Source organism: Rhincodon typus, chromosome 6, assembly GCF_021869965.1.
Source record: "Rhincodon typus isolate 14 chromosome 6, sRhiTyp1.1, whole genome shotgun sequence".
NCBI lineage: Eukaryota > Metazoa > Chordata > Chondrichthyes > Orectolobiformes > Rhincodontidae > Rhincodon > Rhincodon typus.
This window is the reverse complement of record NC_063337.1, coordinates 26,800,237-26,817,280: the sequence shown is the minus strand read 5'-3', so window position 1 is coordinate 26,817,280 and position 17,044 is coordinate 26,800,237. Positions and strand designations below refer to the sequence as shown.

The 17,044-nt window shown below is 40.3% G+C and overlaps 2 protein-coding genes across 3 annotated transcripts in view; one reads left to right on the top strand and one right to left on the bottom strand.

The window, feature by feature from the left end:
• Positions 1-15,711, top strand: part of LOC109923703 (regulatory factor X-associated protein) — a 92,988-nt gene extending 77,277 nt beyond the window's left edge. Inside the window, exon 5 of the transcript XR_007262303.1 lies at positions 15,226-15,711. The gene's annotated coding sequence lies outside the window, so the exon portion shown is untranslated. The remainder of the gene's footprint in view (positions 1-15,225) is intronic.
• alg5 (ALG5 dolichyl-phosphate beta-glucosyltransferase) overlaps positions 14,853-17,044 on the bottom strand; it is a 31,993-nt gene continuing 29,801 nt past the window's right edge. For both annotated transcript variants that reach the window (XM_020523718.2, XM_048598247.1), the window contains exon 10: positions 14,853-15,314. In XM_020523718.2, the coding sequence (XP_020379307.1) occupies positions 15,199-15,314 (116 nt within the window). In that variant the 3' untranslated portion in view covers positions 14,853-15,198. The remainder of the gene's footprint in view (positions 15,315-17,044) is intronic.

The window sequence follows — 17,044 nt, the reverse complement described above, 5'->3', positions numbered from 1 at the left end:
TCAGCTTTCCTGCTCCTCTGATGCTGCTTGGCCTGCTGTGTTCATCCAGCTCTACACCTTGTTATCTCTTTATCAAGATGTTACCTGGATTGTAGTGTATCAGCTACAAGGAGAGGTTGAACAAACTTGGAGGCGACCTGATAGAAGTAAATAAAATTATGAGATGCGTGGATAGACTGGATAGTTGGAATCTTTTTCCCAAGGTGGAAATGTTAGATATCATGCGGCATAGGTTTAAGGTGAGAGGGGATAAAGGAGATGTATGAGGCAAGTTTTTTACACTTGGAAAAAAGGTGTTAGGTGCCTGGAATGTTCTGCCAGGGGAGATAGTGGAAGCAGTTACATTACCAATATTTCTGAGGCATTTAGACAGAATCATGAACAAGCAGGGAATAGAGGGATATTGACCATGTGTAGGCAGATGGGATTAGTTTATAATGGAATTATGGTCAGCACAGATATGATGGACTGTTTCTGCATTGTACTGTCTATGTTCTATGATACTCAGTCTAATATTACCTGCTCCTTATTTTCAAGGTGAATAACATATGAAAGTCGGAAGATTTTTCTAAAACTATACAACATGCAAGTTTATGAACAAGGAACAAGAGTAGGCCACTCAGTCCTTTAGCCTTCTCCATCATTCAACAAAATCATGACTGATCTGAATTTAAGCTCATCACTATATTCCTGCATACCTCCAGTGATCTTTCATCCCCTTGGAAATCAATAATCTATCTACCCCATTTTAAAATTATTTAAAGATTCTGAATCCACTACAAGGCACTAGTCAGATCACAGCTGGAATATGGTGTAGTTTTGTGCCCCTTATTGAAGAAATTTTGGGATTGGAGATAACAAGGTGTAGAGCTGGATGAACACAGCAGGCCAAGCAGCATCAGAGGAGCAGGAAGGCTGACGTTTCGGGTCTAGACCCTTCTTCAGAAATGGGGGAGGGAAAGGGGATTCTGAAATAAATAGGGAGAGAGGGGGGAGGAAGATAGAAGATGGATAAAGGAGAAGATAGGTGGAGAGGAGACAGACAGGTCAAAGAGGCAGGGATGGAGCCAGTAAAGGTGGGTATAGCTGGGGAGTTAGGGAGGAGATAGGTCAGTCCAGGGAGGATGGACAGGTCAAGGAGGCAGAATAAGGCTGGTAGGTAGGAGATGGGGGTGGGGCTTGAGGTGGGAGGAGTGGATAGGTGGAAGGAAGGACAGGTTAGGGAGGCGGGGACGAGCTGGGCTGGTTTTGGGATGCGGTAGGGGGAGGGGAGATTTTGAAGCTTGTGACGTCCACATTGATACCATTGGGCTGCAGGGTTCCCAAGTGAAATATGAGGTGCTGTTCCTGCAACCTTCGGGTGGCATCATTGTGGCACTGGAGGAGGCCCAGAATGGACATGTCATCCAAGGAGTGGGAGGGGGAGTTGAAATGGTTTGCGACTGGGAGGTGCAGTTGTTTAGTGCGAACCGAGCGTAGGTGTTCCACAAAGCGGTCCCCAAGCCTCCGCTTGGTTTCCCCGATGTAGAGGAGGACACATCGGGAACAGTGGATACAGCATACCACATTAGCAGATGTGCAGGTGAACATCTGTTTGATGTGGAAGGTCTTCTTGGGGCCTGGGATGGGGGTGAGGGGGGAGGTGTAGGGGCAGGTGTAGCACTTGCTGCGGTTGCAGGGAAAAGTGCCGAGTGTGGTGGGGCTGGAGGGGAGTGTGGAGCAGACAAGGAAGTCATGGAGATAGTGGTCCCTCCGGAAAGCAGATAAGGGTGGGGAGGGAAAAATGTCTTTGGTGGTGGGGTCGGATTGCAGATGGCGGAAGTGTCGGAGGACGATGGTTGGATCCGGAGGTTGGTGGGGTGGTACATGAGGACGAGGGGGATTCTGTTTTGGTTGTTATTGCGGGGAGGGGGTGTGAGGGATGAGTTGCGGGAAATGTGAGAGACACGGTTGAGGGCGTTTTCGATCACTGTGGAGGGGAAATTGCGGTCCTTGCAAAATGAGGATATCTGGGATGTCCGGGAGTGGAATGCCTCATCCTGCGAGCAGATGCGGCAGAGGCGAAGGAATTGGGAATAGGGGATGGCATTTTTGCAGGAAGGTGGGTGAGAGGAGGTGTATTCTAGGTAGCTGTGGGAGTCAGTAAGCTTGAAATGGATATCGGTTTCCAGGTGATTGCCAGAGATGGGATTGGAGCATTTTGGGATTGGAGCAGTCTTGAGAACATTCACTAGGCTGATACAAGGTATGGAGGGATTGTCTTATGAGAGATTGAGTAGGTTGGGCTTGTACTCATTGGAATTTAGAAGAACAAAAGGTGACATTATTGAAACATATGAGACTTGACAGGCTAGCTGTGGAAAGATTGTATCCCCTTGTGGGAAAATAACAGGTTGGACATTTAAGACAGAGATGAGGAAGCGGTTTCTTCTGTCGGATGTGAATCTATGGAGTCTTATACTACAGAAGGCTGTCCAGGCTGATTCGTTAATTATGTTCAAGGCTGCGATTGACAGGATTTCAATCTGTAAAGGAATCAAGGGTTGCAGGGAAAAGGCAGGAAAATGGAGTTGAGGATTATCAGATCAGTCATGATCTCATTGTATTGATTATATGTCTTATAGTCAATTCCAAAATGTGCTGCTATAAGAAATTATCTTCTAAGACTTCTATGAACCCCTCATTGAGGCTACTGTTGCAAATCTGATTTTTCGAGTTTCAATTTAGATTAAAGTCACCCATGATTAGTGCTGTCTCTTTATTACAAGCACCCAATATTTATTCTTGTGTATTTTGTCCCGTGTTGTGGTTATCGTTAGGTGACCTGTAGACCACTGCTATTAGTGTCTTCTTTACCCTACTGCTCCTCAATTGCACCAAACTGATTCCACCTCCTGGTCTTGTTGAAATCAAGGTCATCTCGAACTATTGAACAAATGCCAAACTTGATTGACTAACTTTACCCAGCTTTTTTATTTTTCTTGATTGTCATAAATTCCTCAATATTCAGGACATAATCCTTGCCATTCTGAAGCCATGTGTCTGATAATATTGCAGATGTGTTTGCCATGGAACACAATGGTATGCAGGAGTTCCCATATGCTGCATCCTTGACAGGTCATCTGAACTGCTATCCATAATGAGGTTTAATTATTTAATTATAATATTGACCTCCTTTTATTTGTTATTAACTTGAATGCCAATTTGCATACTATGTTTAAAATTTAAGAACAGAAAAGACCCTAATCACTTACCACAGACTCACCAAATAACTAGGTTTATTCTTTGTAGAGCACTCATTTCCAATGAATCCAGCTCTGTACAAATTCTAGCTCTGACTGCCTGCAATGGGACCCTCACCTCGCCCAGTCCTCTCAATCTGTTTCCTGATAAAATAAAATGTTAGCCTCTACTTTGTCTAAAAGGTTTTGAGTAAAAAGTTCTACGCTATGCCATTTATACATTAATTATGGATATCATCACTATAGAAAAGAAACAAATTAGACTACGGAAAAAAAATTAGAACTGCATTAGGAAAGTGACATTAAAGACTCTATGGGAAACCACTGAAATATTTATTCTTCTGCATCTGCAATCTTTTGGTGGGTTTTAATTTGCAGAGAGAGTTGGACAATGTGAGCAGAATCCAAAATGGGTGGCAAAGTAACAACTGAGTGACATCAGTTGATTAGTTAAATGGAGACAAAAAGTCTCCGAGTCAGGACTTTGACGATTACATTAGACACAAAGTGATTTAGAAAGGGTGAGGTTACACTGGAGGTTTATAACATGATAAATCTACAGCCAATAATTTAAATGTCTGAAGTATTTCATCCTGTCATAAAGAAAAAGAGGTAGTTTGCAGTCGCATGGAAGACAAGGAACAGAAAGTGATGTGCCAAAGTGAGCTGTCAGAGATATTCAACAATCAGTAACAGTAATACTTATGTGAGAGTTAGGATTGGGATAATCCTTGCTTCATGACAATGGCTAGATGTCTGGTTAGCTGCTATACTACGCCCATATTAATTTCCTCTCCATTGTTTTAATGGTCATGATGATTGATTAAAATAAACAGAAAAGATTTCATAGAACACATGAATTTTTTTCATTAATTCAGAGGATTTGGGTTTTGTTGGATGGGCCAATATTTATTCCCCAACCCTAATTACCCTTGAGGAGTTGGTCATAAGCTTCTTGAACTGCTGTGGACCATTTGGTGTCAGTAGGCCCACAATGCTCTTAGAGAGTTCCAAGATTTTGACCAAGCGATAGTGAACAAATGGTGATGTATTTTCCAAGACAGGATGGCAAGTGGCTTGGTTGGGAACTTACAGGTGATGGTGTTCCTACATATTTTCTGCCCTTCTCCTTCTAGATGGTAGTGGCCATGAGTTTGGAAGGTGCTGTCTATAGATGGTACACATTGCCTCTGCTCTTCATTGGTGGTTGAGAGGTGAATGTCTGTGGATGTGTTGCCAACCTGGGCTGGTTTGTTCTAGATTACATCAAGCTTCTTTAGTATTGTTGGAGATACAGCCATCCAGGGAAGTGTGAGTATTCCATCATACTCCTGATTTGTGCTTGTAGATATTGGACAGGCTTTGGGGAGTCAGGAGGTGTGCCATTTACTGTGTGATTCCTAGTTTCTGCAGGAACCTGCTCTTGTAGCTGCAGTATTTATATGTAACTAGTGCAGTTCAGTTAGTGATCAATGGTAATCCCCCAGGAATTTGGGATTCAGAGATGGTGATGCCATTGTATTGATGGTTAGATTCTTTTTGTTCCAGATGGTTATTGCCTGGTACTTGTGTGGGGCAAGTATTCCTGGACAACAACATGCAATGGCATATCTAACAGGAATTTCCATCCTTTCGTGTTTTACTACAGGTCTAAAACTGTAGAGTTGTTTGACAGTCAATAGGAGAATTATTGAAGAAATGAAATACAAGGTCATAGCAATAATTACATTTTGCTTTGACATGACAATGATTGTGTCTTCAGACAACGGTAAAGAAAATTAGGTGAGAATAATTGCAGGAATAATTGGAAAGTTCCACACACTTGGATGATTTACGTACATCTAAATTCACACCCAAATTTCCTGTCATGATGGAGGAAAGGTTTTTGATGAAGCAGCCCTGATTTGTCCTACCAAAATGTAACATCTCACAGTTATCTAGATTAAACTCCATCTCCGTTTGACCACAACATATCCTGTGTAAAATAATAAAAGTACAATCTGACTTACATGCACACACACATACACTTGAAGTTACAGGATCAGAGGATAGATGTGACCAAAGTATAGTCCGTAAGTATTATAGTTTACATATTGTACTTGGCGTCTCTGTTGATCCATACTGAATCTGATAGTTTTGTTCCTATGCTGAGGTGATCTAAAGCTATAGCTGGTCTTTCTGTCTTCATAGAAATATAGATAGTTTAAGTGAATTGGCAAGAACTTGGTAGATGGGGCATACTATGGAAAAATGTGATGTTGTCCATTTTGACATTTAGAATAGAACAGTAATATTATTTTAAGTAGAGAGAGACTGCAGAATGCCATAGTACACAGGGATCAGGAAGTCTTTGTACATGATCCACAAAAAAAAACTTAGAAGCAAGAAGCAAGTACAGCAAGTTTTTTTTTAAATTTTATCATGGGATGCGAATGTCACTAACCAGGGCAGCATTTATTGCCGATTCCTGATTGCTCTGGTGAAGATGGTGGGTGGCAAGCTACCTTCTTGAACCACTACAATCCTTAGGCAGTAGGGAAACCCACAACGCTTCTAGGAAGTTCAAGGATTTTGGCCCAGTGACATTGAAAGAATGGTGATAAATCTCCAATTCATGATGATGAGTGATTTGGTGGGTGGGGGGAGTCGGGGCAGGGGGTCGATGGTGGGTGGGGGTGGGGGGGATGTGGGTACACATGCATTTGTTTCTTTTCTCCCATAAAGTAGAAATTGCAGTTTAGAAGGTGATGTCGAAAGGGAGTTATTGCAGTAAACACTGCAGTCACTTTGTGGCTGCAGATAAGGGATTGAATGTTGAAGGAATGGATGAACGTCAATCAAGTGGGTTATTCTGTCCTGGATGGTACAAAGCTTTGATAGTGTTGTTAGAACTGCATTCAACTACACAAGTGGGTGTATGCCTTGTACATGGTGGAGAAGCACTGGTGAGACAGAAGCAAGTTACTGACTTGAGATTTCTTGGCTTCTGACCTGCTCTTGCAGCCAAAGTATTTAAATATCTGGTCCAGTTCAGTTTCTGGTCATGGAAAGCAGGTTGTTAATAATGCTGATTCCATGATCGTGATGTCCTTGAACATCAAGGGGCAATGGTTAGATTCTCTCTTCTTGGTGACGGTACTGTCTGCCACTTGTGTGGTGAGAATGGCACTTGCCACTTATCAAACCTGGGTATCAACCGGGTCTTGCTTTGGACAGGGACTGCTTCAGTACCTGAGGTGACACAAATGGTGCTGAATCTTGTACAATCACTGGCAAATGTTCCCACTTCTGTCTTCATGATGGAGGAAAGGTTTTTGATGAAGCAGCTGAAGATGGTTGGTCTTAGAACACTATATTGTGGAATTTCTAAAGTGATGTTCTGTGGCTGACATGATTGAGTTCCAACAACCACAACCTTTTCCTTTGTGCTAGGTATGACACCAACCAGCAGAGAGGTTTCCTCCAGATTCCATTGCCTCATTATGGTTAACATTGAACTTGTTATGGCTATTTGATGCCATACTCAGTCAAATGTAGCCTTGATTTCAAGGTAATTATTCTAGCCTCACATTCAGATTTCAGTTGTTTTGTCCATAATTAGGAGGCTATAATGAGGTCAAGATCCACTTGGAACTGGCAGAACTCAAACTGAGCGTCAGTGAAAAAATGTTGCCTTTGCAAATGCTGCTTGATAGCACTGTTGCCAAACCCTCCCATCAATTTGCTGATTATTCAGAGTAGTTATTAGGACTGTATTGCCTGGGTTGGATTTGTCCTCCTTTTTGTTTTGGCATAGGATGTACCTGGAGAATTTTCCTCATTAACAGATGGGCCTTGATGGAGATCTTTGTATCCTCTTTAGTCACAGGTGAAGTCCCAGTAAACTAGAAAAAAGGCCAATGTTGTTCCTTTGTTTAAGAAGTGCAGCAGGGATAATCCAGGAAATTACAGAATGGTGAATCTTACATCAGTGGTAGGGAAATTATTGGAGAAGATTCTTAGGGACAAAATGTACTTGCATTTGGAAAAGAATGGATAGTAAGCCTGGCTCTGTGCAGGTTAGATCCTGTCTCAAATTTGATTGAGTTTTTTGAGAAAGTGACAAAAATGATTGAGGAAAGGGCAGTGGATGTTATCTATATGGACCTAATTAAAGAATTTGACTAGATCCCTCATGGAATGGTCCAGAAGATTAAGTTACATGATATCTACAGGGAGTTGATAAGTTGGATACAAAATTGGCTTGATCTTAGAAGACAGAGGGCACTTGCCACATCGACCTGGTCTTGCTTTGGAAGGGACTTTTTCAGTATCTGAGGTGACACAAATAGTACTGAATCTTGTACAATCATTAGCAAATGCTCCCACCTGTGCCCTCATGATGGAGGGAAGTTCTTTAATGAAGCAGCTGAAGATGGTTGCTCTTAGGACACTATACTGTGGAACTTCTTAAGTGATGTTCTGGTGCTAACATGATTGACTTCCAATAAGCACAAGCATTTCCTTTGTGCTAGGTACGACTCCAACCAGCAGGGAGATTTCCTCCTAATTCCCATTGACTCTAATCTTGTTATGGGTAGAGGGTAGTTGTGGAGGGGTGTTTTTCTGACTGGAGTTCTGTGACCAGTGGTGTTCTGCATTGATCAATGCTGGGACCTCTGTTGTTTGTATTATATAAAAATGATTTTAATGAAAATGTATATGGTCTGATTTGTAAGTTTGCAGTCGACAAGAAAATTGTTGGAGTTTTGGATAATGAAGAAGGTTGTCAAAGGATACAGCAGTTACAAAATTGGACAGAGAAAATGACAGATGAGTTTAATCCAGACAAGTATGAAGTGATGCATTTTGGAGGTCAAATGCAAGAGGAAAGAATACAGTGAATGGCAGCACCCTTGGAAGCATTGATAGACAGAGGGATCTTGGGGTCCAAGTCCATAGCTCCCTGAAAGTGGTTATGAGTGGCTAAGGTGGTAAATAAGGCATCTGGCATGCTTGCCTTTGTTGGTGAGGGAATAAAAGTTGGCAAGTCATGTTGCAGTTGCATAAAACTTTAAGTAAGCCACATTCAGAGAATTATGTGCAGTTCTGATTGCCACACCATAGGAAGGTTGTGGAGGCTTTGGAGAGGGTACAAAGGAGGTTTACCAGGATGCTGCCTGGATTGGAGTGTATTAGCTGTAAGGAGAGTTTGGACAAACTTAGACTGTTTTCGCTAGAGTGCTGGAGGTTTGGCATTTGGAGAGGGGGTGGTTGATGACCTGAGAGACATGTATAAAATTATGAGAGGCATGGATATGGTGGATAGTCAGAGTATTTTGCTCAGGGTGGAAATGTCAATACTGGGGGAAAAGTATAAAGGAGATGTGTGAGGCAAGTGTTTTTTTTTGCACACGTTGGTAGATGCCTGGAATCTGCTGCCTGCAAGTGGTAGAAGCAGATATAGTAGCAACATTTAGGAGGCATTTAGTCAGACACATGAACAGGTAGGGATTAGAGAGATACAGATCATATGCAAGGAGATGGGATTAGTTTAGAATGGCATCATGGTAGGCTAAAGGGCCTGTTCCTATTGCTACACTATTCTATGTCAGGTACATAACATTTTTGTAGCAGAACTGTAACAGCCTTGCTCGGGGCACATCTAGTTCTGCAGCACATAGAGTATTATTGCTCGAATGTTGTCAGGGCCCATTGACTTGGCAGTTTTCTTTGCCTCCAGCCATTTCTTTCTCTCATGAAAAGTGAATAGCATCTGAGATACGGGGACCACAGCAGGAGGCTCAGCTAAATCATCCACATAGCATTTTGGGCTGAAGCTAGAGGCAAATACTTCACTCTTATCTTTTGTACTGATGTGCCAGTCTTGTCCATTGGGAAAGATGGGGATATTTGTGGAGTTTTCTCTTCCAGCGAGTTATTTAATTGTCCAACACCATTCATCTTGGTTCAAACATGAAAAAAAAGCTGAATTTCAGAAATGAGGGTGATTGCTTTTGAAATCAACATTTTTTTAAACATCAAAAAGGTCTAGAAAAGTTGTAATTAATTAGAACTGGAGGAATAAAAACTGCTTGGAGTCATAACTAGCACAAAATTGTTGATTTTGGGTATTTGAGGCCAATCATCTCAACCCCACAATGTCAGTTTTGAAAACATGTAAAATATATACATTTAAAAACAAATTAGGAGGATTCCAAACTGTCATCTTGCGAGCTCCACCATTCAACAAGCTCATAGCTGATCTGATAATGGCCTCAACTCCATATTGCTGCCCATCTCCGATAACCTTTGACTCCTTTGCTAGTCAAGAATATGTCTACTGCTGCCTTCAAAGTATTCAATGGCCCCACTCTCTTGGGAAGATGATTTCTAAGACTCTCAAAGCACAAAGAAAAGAAAACCTGCTCATGTGTTTTAACTTGGAGATCCCTTATTTTTAAATCATGTCTCCTAATCCCTTCCACAAAGGGAAACATCTTTTCCTCCTTAATAGCAAACACCCTGTCAAGTCCCCTCAGGATCTTCTATGCTTCCATGAAATCTTCTCATTAATCAAAATTTCAATCAATACAGGGATGGACTGTTTAACTTATCTTCAACATCTCCCATTCCCAGATAACAGTTGTGAACCTTCCCAGAACTTCTTTTAAAATGCATTTACCCATAATTTCTTAAATAAGACCAAAACTGTACACTGTACTCTGATGTCACCTTATCAACACTCTATACAACCATAGTAAAATGTCCCTAATACAGAAAATGCTGGGGAAACTCAGGAAGTCTGATGGTTTCTGTGGAAAGAGAAACAAAGCTAATGTGGAGTCCAACATGACTCTTCAGAGCTGAAAGGTGTTGGATAATGGTGGTCTTTATACTTTTGGCAGAGGTGGTGGAGGAGCAAGGGGGCCAATGGTGCTGCAGGAAACCATGACTCTCCATGAGAATTTTTTTAATATAAACTTATCTCCATCGTAAACAGGTAACTCACTTTAGAAAAAAAGACTAGAATCTGAGATTTTCTAAGTCCCCTGCTATAACTGCTAGATTTTCCCACAAGATGAAGCAGCCTTTCTCCATGCACACAGTCAAAGCCCCTTGGGATCTTACAGATAGTTTTAATCAACCTGCTCAGGCATGTTATAACATATCACTGGAGCAGGTAGGGCTTGAGCCCAGAGGGAGGGGGAACACAGCTGTAGCACAAGAGCCCTCCTAAAGATCTTGAATGTTTAAATCATATTGCCTTGTTTCAATCAAGTCATCTCATTAATTTCTGCAATGTCTATTTAAAGAATGTTGCTTTTTTACTCTTCATGCCAAAATGGACAAATTCACATTTTCCCACTTTATTTCCCACGTACTTTTTTTAAAAAACAGAATACAGCAAACCCATGTTTATATCTTTGCAAACTCCTTCAGTTCTCCTCACAACTTACTTTTTTACCCAACTTTATATAGGTAAATTGAGCAACCATATATTGCCTCTTTCATTCAAGTCATTTATATAGATTTCAAATAATTGAGACCCTGAAACTTAAAAAACCAATCCCTGTGGCACACCATTCATCATGTTCTGCCAGTCTGCAAATGATCCATTTATGCCCATCCTTTGCTTCCTATAAGCTAACTAGTCCTCTATCCGTACTAATTCATTACCTCTTACATCATAAGCTTTTATTGTGCAGTGACCTTTGTGGTACTGCTTAGTATCTTATAGAAATCTAAATAGAGTACACTGACCAGTACCCCTTCATCTGTCTTGCTTACTTCCTCGAAGAATTCTAAAAAAATTAAACTTTTTTTTCACAAAATCATGTGAACTTTGACTGCAGTAAGATTTTTCCAAGTAATTTACTATAATCTTAAAAGGTGCCAACGTTTTCCCAATGACAGATATTAGTCTAACCGACCTATAGTTTCAGATTTCTGTCTCCCCCTCCCCCTTTTTAGCACAGGAGTCACAATTACTACTTTCCATTCTGTTGGAACCTTTCCAGAATCTTGAGAATTTTGGTAAACTAAAAGCAATGTATCTAATATCTCAACAGCCATTTTTTAAAAACACCCTAAGATAAAGTCCATCAGGGCCAGGTACTTGTTAGATTTTAGGACTAATAATTTGTTCAGTGCCCTTTTTCTGCTAACTTAAATGGCTTTAAGTTTCTCACTCCCTAGTTTCTTTTTCTGACCAATTTCAGCATAATTCCTAATCAAACTAATTGCTTGTAGATATGAACTACACAGCCATCACTGGCCTTCCACTGTATCATCCAAGTAGCTAATTCTCAATGTTGAGGTTTTTATTATGCACTAACAGAATCACAGTCAAGCCAGAAGTTTACATATACATCTTTCAGTAGGTGTTACTGGATTGTGATGAGAAGTGAAGATAGTTTGATTTGTCCTTGCTTTGACTCTAAGGAGAAAAATCAGCTTTAGCATTACCTCATCTCAGTTGTAATGACCAACAATCAAGCACAAGACATAGACTGGATATCAAATTTTCTTGGCCTGGATGAAGTAATTGTTGCTATTCAGCATGCTCAAATTCCCATATTGTTTGCAAATGATGTGCTTACAAAAGTGAATTTTGATAGGTTAGTTTTAATGTATAATGAACAATTCATTGTGAATTTTTGGAGCTCTGGAACCTGTTGAACCTGTGAAGGTGTAGATCTAAATATGTAAATATTCCATAGCACATTTTCTCAGCAATGTTTTATTCTGGAATTCGTAAGAGTTGGAATAAACCTTGTTGATATCTGATTTATGTGAAATCTGAAATTTCACATAAATTTCCTGACTGCGTGCTATTCATCAAACGGCAATACTGTCATCGGCAATTAATCGCTAATGATACAATTGTCCACTTAGGTAATTCTGTGTCACTGGTCAGGGATTTTGTGGGTCCTTGTGTAGCTGATAAGCCATGTCCACCCTGTAGACAATGTCAACAACCCTGGGAAACTTGTACTTGACAAGATGAAGCATTGTGGCAATGAAGATGGAGGAAAGGGTGGGGGCACTGACACATTCCTGCTTGACTCCTGTCTTGACCTTGAAGGATTCTGCTATATAAGCATTGAGGACTGATGCCGACATCTTGTGAAAGAGACAGAGAATGAAGAATTTCTTTGGGCCGCTGACATTTGACCAGGTCTTCCATAGCACTTCCCAACTGGCTGAGTTAAGATCATTGGTCAGATGACACACAAAGGCCACAACTTAACATCAGTGTACAGCAATCAGTCCATTTTAAAAAGGGTCTTCCATTCAAGCACTGAAGTGCAGAAGACAGGGTATGCAGAAGCTATTTCAGTCATGCCAGATATGAGTTATGACTAAAAACTGAATAAGTTTGGGTTTTATAGCCTGTTTATCTATCTTGTAGATGTATATAAAAGATAATGGCTACAAAGTTAAACTAGAATTCTACATTAAATCAAGAGATTAGGATCAAAAGAGTAAAGGCAATATTGATGACATCATCATTGTTCACCTTCAACATTGCACCTCTTGCTAATTTTTGCTTTGATTTTTTACATTTCTTACAACCTCAAACATTGTTTATATAAAGACATACTAAAGCTCAAATTGAAAATAGGAAATTGGCTGGACTTCATCACGTTAAAATATGCCTGTTTCTTGTACCTTGCTTTGAATCTCAATATTACTTTGAAGTATTTAGATACTGTATCAGATACTGAACAATACAAACACTTTGGAAGTAGAGTTTCAGCCAGTAAACCCACATGTACATTTTGAAAACAGTAGGTGTGTTGACACTATGTAGACATGAGGCTGCTAAATAAGAACCCATAGTGTAAGGCACAAGGTTCTGGCATAGATAGAGGATTGGCTAACTGGCAAAAGGGAAACAGTGGGAATAAAGGGGTCTTTTTCAGGATGGCAACCGGTGGGGTCTGTGTTGGGACCACAGAACTATTCACATTATACATTAATGATCTGGATGAAGGAACTGAGGGCATTGGTGCTAAGTTTGCAGATGACAAAGATGGGTGAAGGGACAGGTAGCGTGGAGGAAGCAGGGAGGTGGTAGAGGACTTGGACAGGTTAGGAGGGTGGGTAAAGAAGTCGCAATTGTAATTCAATGTGGGAAAGTGAGTGGTAGGAAGAATGGAGGCATAGACTTTTTCTAAACGGGGAAAGGCTTTGGAAATCAGAAGCGCAAAGTGCCCTAGGTCAGGATTCTCATAAGGTTACTATGCAGATTCACTTGGTGGTTAGGAAGGCAAATGCAGTTCTGGTATTCATTTCAAGAGGGCTAAAATACAGGAGCAGAGATAGACTGTTAAGGCTATATAAGGCTCTGGTCAGACTGTATCTGGAGTACTGTGAACAGTTTTGGGCCTCATATCTTGGAAGGATGTGCTGACGTTGGAAGGGGGCCAGAGGTGATTTGCATGATCGATCCAGGGGATGAAGGATTTGCCATATGAGCAGCGGTTGAGGACTCTGGGTCAGTACTTGATGGAGTTTATAAGGACGAGAGGGGAGGGGGTTCTCATTGAAACTTACAGAATACCACGATGCCTGGATAGAGTGGATGTGGAGAAGATATTTTCACTAGTAGGAAACACTAGGACCCAAGGACACAACCTCAGCGTGAGGGAATTTCTTTAGCTGGATTGAGGTTAATCTGGAAATTATTGTTGCAGAGAGCTTGGAGGCCAAGTCATTTGAGTGTATTTAATAGAGATAGATAGGTTCTTGATTGGTAAGGGGATCAGGGGCTATGCAGAGAAGGCAGGAGCATGGGGTTGAGAAATATATCAGCCATGTTTAAATGGCCTCATTCTGCTCCTATATCTATGGTGTGTTGTGGTTCTTGTGTTAGTAAGTATTAAAGTTTCTAACTTTAAATCTATATGCATTTGTTGAAAATACAGAGAGAGGTGTTTTACAAATGTAACTTTTACTTTTAATTAAAATACGTGAATAAAATATTAATTCAAGTTTTAAGGACTTCAGACAAGTTCCAGCTTTTCAAATAAAAGCTTTAACTATGAATCAACCATTGCAATAACCCTCCATTAATATAAATCTCATTACATTGGCTTTCAATTCCAGCCATTAAAAATTGCACTTAGGAATCAAAACTGCTCCAGAATTAATGGTAAAACTGAAGCATCCATATACAAAAGAATTGAAAGGAATAAGAACAAACATATAATGAGTTAATCATTTACCCCATGCTTCATCCATAATGTGGTATGGCAATTTCCTGGCATTTGACAACCATAAAACACCAAAGAAAGTATTTTTAAGGGGCAGCATGGTGGCTCAGTGGTTAGCACTGCTGCCTCACAGTGCTTGTCTGCGTACGTTTCCTTCAGGTGCTCCAGTTTCCTTCCACAGTCCAAAGATGTGTGGGTTAGGTGGATTGGTCATGCTAAATTGCCCCATAGTGTCCAGGGATGTGTAGGTTAGGTGGATGAGCCATGGGAAATGCAGAGATAGGGTAAGGGGATGAGTCTGGATGGGATGCTTTTCAGAGAGTCAATGTGGACATGTTGGGCCAAATGGCCTGTTTCCACACTTAAAGGGATTCTATGATATCCCTAAAATACACATCATTAATGCACATTTTGTTAATGTAGTTTAATTTACGGTCAGAAGTAAACCAAGAAACCTCCTTGTAATATTGATGTAGACAGGACCAGTACTCAAACGTAATCCTTCTGCTGTCTCAATCTGGTCACTCAACATTTTATCTTTGACTTACCCAAAGGTACAACCTAGATAGAAAGTTTTCACTTTATTCACCGGTATGCAATTTACAAAAAAACAAAGAAAATACTGCAATATGAATGCAGAAAGAAAACAGTTTTTACCATCCACCATAAAATATCTTGTGTCACCATGTTCCTTGATTATATTTCAGTAATGTTATATGTCCTTCCATCTTCATGAACAGTTACTGCGCAATAACTTAGATGACTTTTTTGGGCATTTCCAGATTCCAGGCACCCGTGAAGTAACGTAAACGAATGAAGAGAAGATCTTTACCCATCTGTAACCAACTCCAGAATGGAATTAATTTTGATCCTACAAGGCAAACAATGTAAAATGAAAGGAAATCACACTAATGCTGCATTTGGCCTGCAAAATATATTGCTGGTTTACAAAATGTCCTCAGTCATTTTAGAACACAAGACTGTAAAATCGTTAAAAGGTTCTTATTATGAATATAGCCGTGATTTTGTTCACAAAAGGTTACACACACGTACATACATATATATACAGAATAATTTAGTTACACTACTTTATATCTTTATAATTAAAATTCACAGCTCTGGAATTTTAAAAACATTACTTTTTGTTCTTTCTTTCAAATGTAACCTTGCTCCAGATCAAGATGGCCCAACATCTGACAATGACTGCAGGACCGGGAAAGTTATATTTCCCCCCAGTTTGAACACAAACGTTAGTAGGCCACGTGTGGAATGCTTCAGATGAAGGATAAACAATCAACTGTCAAAAAGCACTACCATTGGGCCAGCACAACATCTGATTTTCACATTATATTGTCTTGTGGTCAATTAGATTAAGATCAGAAATTTGATTTTCCACTCCTGAAGCAATTTTGTCTTTGGAGAAGTGCTGAAGCATCAACAGCGCATTGAAATAAATATCTTCAATTTTCTGTCATTAGCCATTTTAGCCAATTGGGCACAGCTATATAAGCAGCCTCCATCTTCCACAAGGAGCAAAGTTAATGGGAAAAGGTGTACTTTGAAGGCTTATGTGTGATTGAATATATGTGGATATGTGCAAGGGAAAATACTATTTCAACCTTAAGGTTCAAAATGAAATTAAACGTATATCAATCTTCATCAGGGCACAAGTGAAGTACAGTAATGGAAATGGATGAGTTTATCAGCAACGTCTCCACTAGATGGAGCACACCAGCGGAATGCACAGATATACTGTTGCAGTGCTACGTCACTGTTAAGTGACCATGGAGCAGCCATATAAAGATGGCACCACCCATATATTCACAGGGCAGACACAAATTCTGGCAGCCTATTAGAAATACAGGGATGTTCTGACAGACTGAGTTAGAATTGAAGATTTTACGTCTTACTGTTTACAAATGGTACAAATAACACTTCTCATTCTGCCATTTTATCATAGTGGAAGCCAGTGTGCCAGTGATGACATCACTCATGCACACACAAAAGGCATACTGGCACACACAAGATTCCTATCACAGGAGACTGATAGGACTGTCGATGACTCTTGCTGGCCATCTTGAATGACTGCCTGCACAGTGTGGTGATGCTACAGTTTGTTTCCACCCCATGAGCAGATGACTGGTCTCACCTTTAGGACAGTTAGCTGCTGCTTGATCGCTCGACATGGCACTGCATTGCTCTATTTCTGAGTTTACATGCTCAGTGCTCCACCTAGCAGTGGCATGGTCTATCCCATTCAAAAATACCAAATTTAAGACGAAAAAGTTATGCTTCTGATGGAGGAAAATAACAAACAGATTGAGCTGAACTTTAAAACTAATGTAAAAGTGAGGGTCAGGAACTATCAGGGCACGTTTGTCAGTATCTGAGAATAACAAAGTTATTAGTCTGCTTAGAATTACATTGATCATTTATCTAGGCAACTCATTGAAAACATTTGCACATAATAAATATATGATTTTTTTTTCAATTAATGGGTAGGTGGTGTGGGTTTCAATTGCATCATTATTTTCTAGAGCAAATAAAATGTAGAACCAATTTCACAAATTTAAAAGGCGACTGCATTCATTCCATTGGAGG